The 2,662-nt window shown below is 39.5% G+C and overlaps 1 protein-coding gene across 1 annotated transcript; it reads right to left on the bottom strand.

Moving 5' to 3' along the window:
• Window positions 1-567: 567 nt before the first annotated feature.
• Window positions 568-2,423, bottom strand: LOC111337084 (putative skeletal organic matrix protein 5). Its single transcript, XM_088725416.1, has 2 exons — window positions 2,277-2,423; window positions 568-2,191 (listed from the first exon to the last, which is right to left on the bottom strand). The coding sequence occupies exons 1-2, from the start codon at window positions 2,421-2,423 to the stop codon at window positions 1,676-1,678; spliced, it is 663 nt and encodes a 220-aa protein (XP_088581542.1). The 3' UTR covers window positions 568-1,675.
• Between the last annotated feature and the right edge of the window lie 239 nt (window positions 2,424-2,662).

Here is a 2,662-nt window from a genome sequence, read left to right as displayed (position 1 = left end):
ACTACACATGTATACAAATATATATTTAAATTTTGAAATATCCTTTTTGTAAAAACATTTTACTTAATTTACATAGTTTCTTGATGTAGGTTGTAATTTTTATTCTGTATTTTGTTGTGGGATTCCTGGTAGGTAGCTTGTAGCTAAGTGTGGTGCCACATTAAATAAAGAACTACTACTACTACTAACACTACTACTACTACTACTACTACTACTACTACTACTACTACGCTCATTCTAGGTTTTTGTTTAATTCCAGACTTCAGTGACACAGACGAATGCCGCACTTTGGAGTTTGGACTTGAAAAAGCCTTTGATGGCAAACGCCTGGTATACCATGTGATTCGCGTGGTGGAAATCATGATCGCAGGGTTTTGTAAGAACGTGTGCTACATGGAACCCGACTGTGTCAGTATTAATCTCGATAAAAGAGCAGAGGAACGTGGAAAGTATCTCTGCGAACTGAATAATGTCACTCACGAAGGACACGAACATGAGCTGGAGGAGAACATAGATTATTTTCATCATTCTGCGGATGCAAGTATTCTGTGTTAATCTATCTATTAATTGGTCCAAAAAGTAACGAAAAATATTTCAATAATGCAGCTAAGTTTCTTGTAAGCCTTCGTATAATTTTACTTTTCTTCTTTAACCGGTATCATGGCCGTATCATGTCGTGACCACTCGACTTGCTCACATTAACTTCTTTAAGCAATTTTTTAACCTGCACACAGTTGGTACAGCGAAAATCAAAAGAAAATGGTGTATTGATGTCCCTATAATGTTCATGAATGGCCAAAATACTAGGATGATTTTCTAAGTCCTGTCCATAGTCACTGTCATTTATCCGTGCAACACTGTTAGAGACATGGCATTAAATTGGTAGTCAGTTTTCTTTGTTTAACTCTTACCCTCCATGGTCTGTAGGGGACGACTGATCATGACTAGTTCCAAAACTATCCTTTCTTTTGCATGAGGTAGCTACAAAATTCTTTTCTATAAATTTTGGAAAAGAAATCTGATTGATCCATTTAGGACTACTTACCGGTATGAATTAAAAGGTGTCATCTGAAGTTGTGGTGTAAGAGGTCATGACTAACGAGAATATTCCGGAAGGAAATCCGTTCCGTTGAAGTACTAATGATTAAATTAATACCTTCATTCGTTTTCCACGCGGAAACTGCCGTCTTAAGCAAATGGTACAAAAAAGTAGTTGATTCTAATGAGAGCGAGAAAAGTAGGCAATATTTTACGCAGTACTACTTTTTGGGTTACGTTAGTTCTCGTATCTGAGCCAATTATTTTTTTCGTATTAATAATTAATATCTGTGGGCTCCAAAAAAAATCAAAATTCGCCATGTTTGTGTATCACCTTTAGGTGTGTGATCGGATCGTGACTTTCCTTAGCCTACAGCTCCCATGTGGACCAATAATGAACACCGAATACGTTTTCGTAGCCAATATTTACCTCATTCTTAAAACTTGAATTAGCTTTGCACAATTAACACGTCTTAGACTCACTACAAAAAAATCTATAATTGAGATAAATCGGATCAGAGGAGAAGAGAATTTTAAACCCATTGTTTTACTAGCTTCTAGGCTTTAGAATACTACATTTTTGCTACTTGATGATGGCTTCTCGGCTTGAAATTTAGAAAGTCAACTGTGTCCCTTGTCACTGCACCAGGATGTACCCCATGACCTTGATATGCTTGTTTCCATTGTCTCGCCAGTGTGTTGCTTGATTGCCACAGGTGTTGGAGTCATCAAACAGCCCTCCAGTACCGAGACCGATTCTGGAGTCGCACGATGAGCAGTCATTCTGCTGGTTTGCTGTGATGCCGATTCTTGCTTTGGAGTGAAGATGGTTGTCACCTACAGCATTGAATCCTTTGTTACAGTTGGGCTGCAATGAGGCCTGTAAGCCAATAAGCGTCTTCCACGTGTTACGACCAAGTGCCGTAGCACGGTATTTCCCATCAGCGATCAGTGAGTAGAGTGAGTTGGCGTGCCTGTTGATGACAATGAACCGGAGCTGATGACCAATCTTCATACCGAGGCAAATCTTGGAGAAGGGTGTGTTCCAGTAAGTCGGTAACTTAGTCTCTTGTAAATCAAAGCCAGTCCTGCCTCCACCAAGGTGATAGACATTTCTGTCGCTCCAGAAATGGGAATTGTAATGGAAGGTTCTCTGAAATAAAGAGTGACATTTTTATTTCATTTCTTTTTTCAGTTTCAATAAATCAAGAGGTTCTGAAAGAAGACAAGGGGTTTACCTTTGCACCGTCAATCCTCATAGCCAGTGTCCATCCTCCACCGCCACATCCAAAGTTTCCCATGTGACAGTAAACTGGAATCTTTTGAGAACCAAACACCAGTGGATACACTTTGCTTCGTCTCGAACTTATGACAGAAGGGAGCATATAACGGATTGAGTCAGCTGTATGAATGAGAAGGGTCCTTATACCTACAACAATGGTCTCTAAACATCAAGCGAGCTATTTGGAATTTTGAAATGAAAACATCGTACTGTTTCCTTACTTTCCTTTGTCGTACTGCTCCTTGCAAGAGGAGAAGGGACTGGCTGTAAGAAAGAAAAGACTGCGGTGTGAAGATGTGAGCGAGTTGAGAACACTTTGAACATGAAAACATCAAATGCCAC

This window comes from Stylophora pistillata, chromosome 6 (assembly GCF_964205215.1).
Source record: "Stylophora pistillata chromosome 6, jaStyPist1.2, whole genome shotgun sequence".
NCBI lineage: Eukaryota > Metazoa > Cnidaria > Anthozoa > Scleractinia > Pocilloporidae > Stylophora > Stylophora pistillata.
This window is presented reverse-complemented; position numbering and strand designations above follow the sequence as displayed.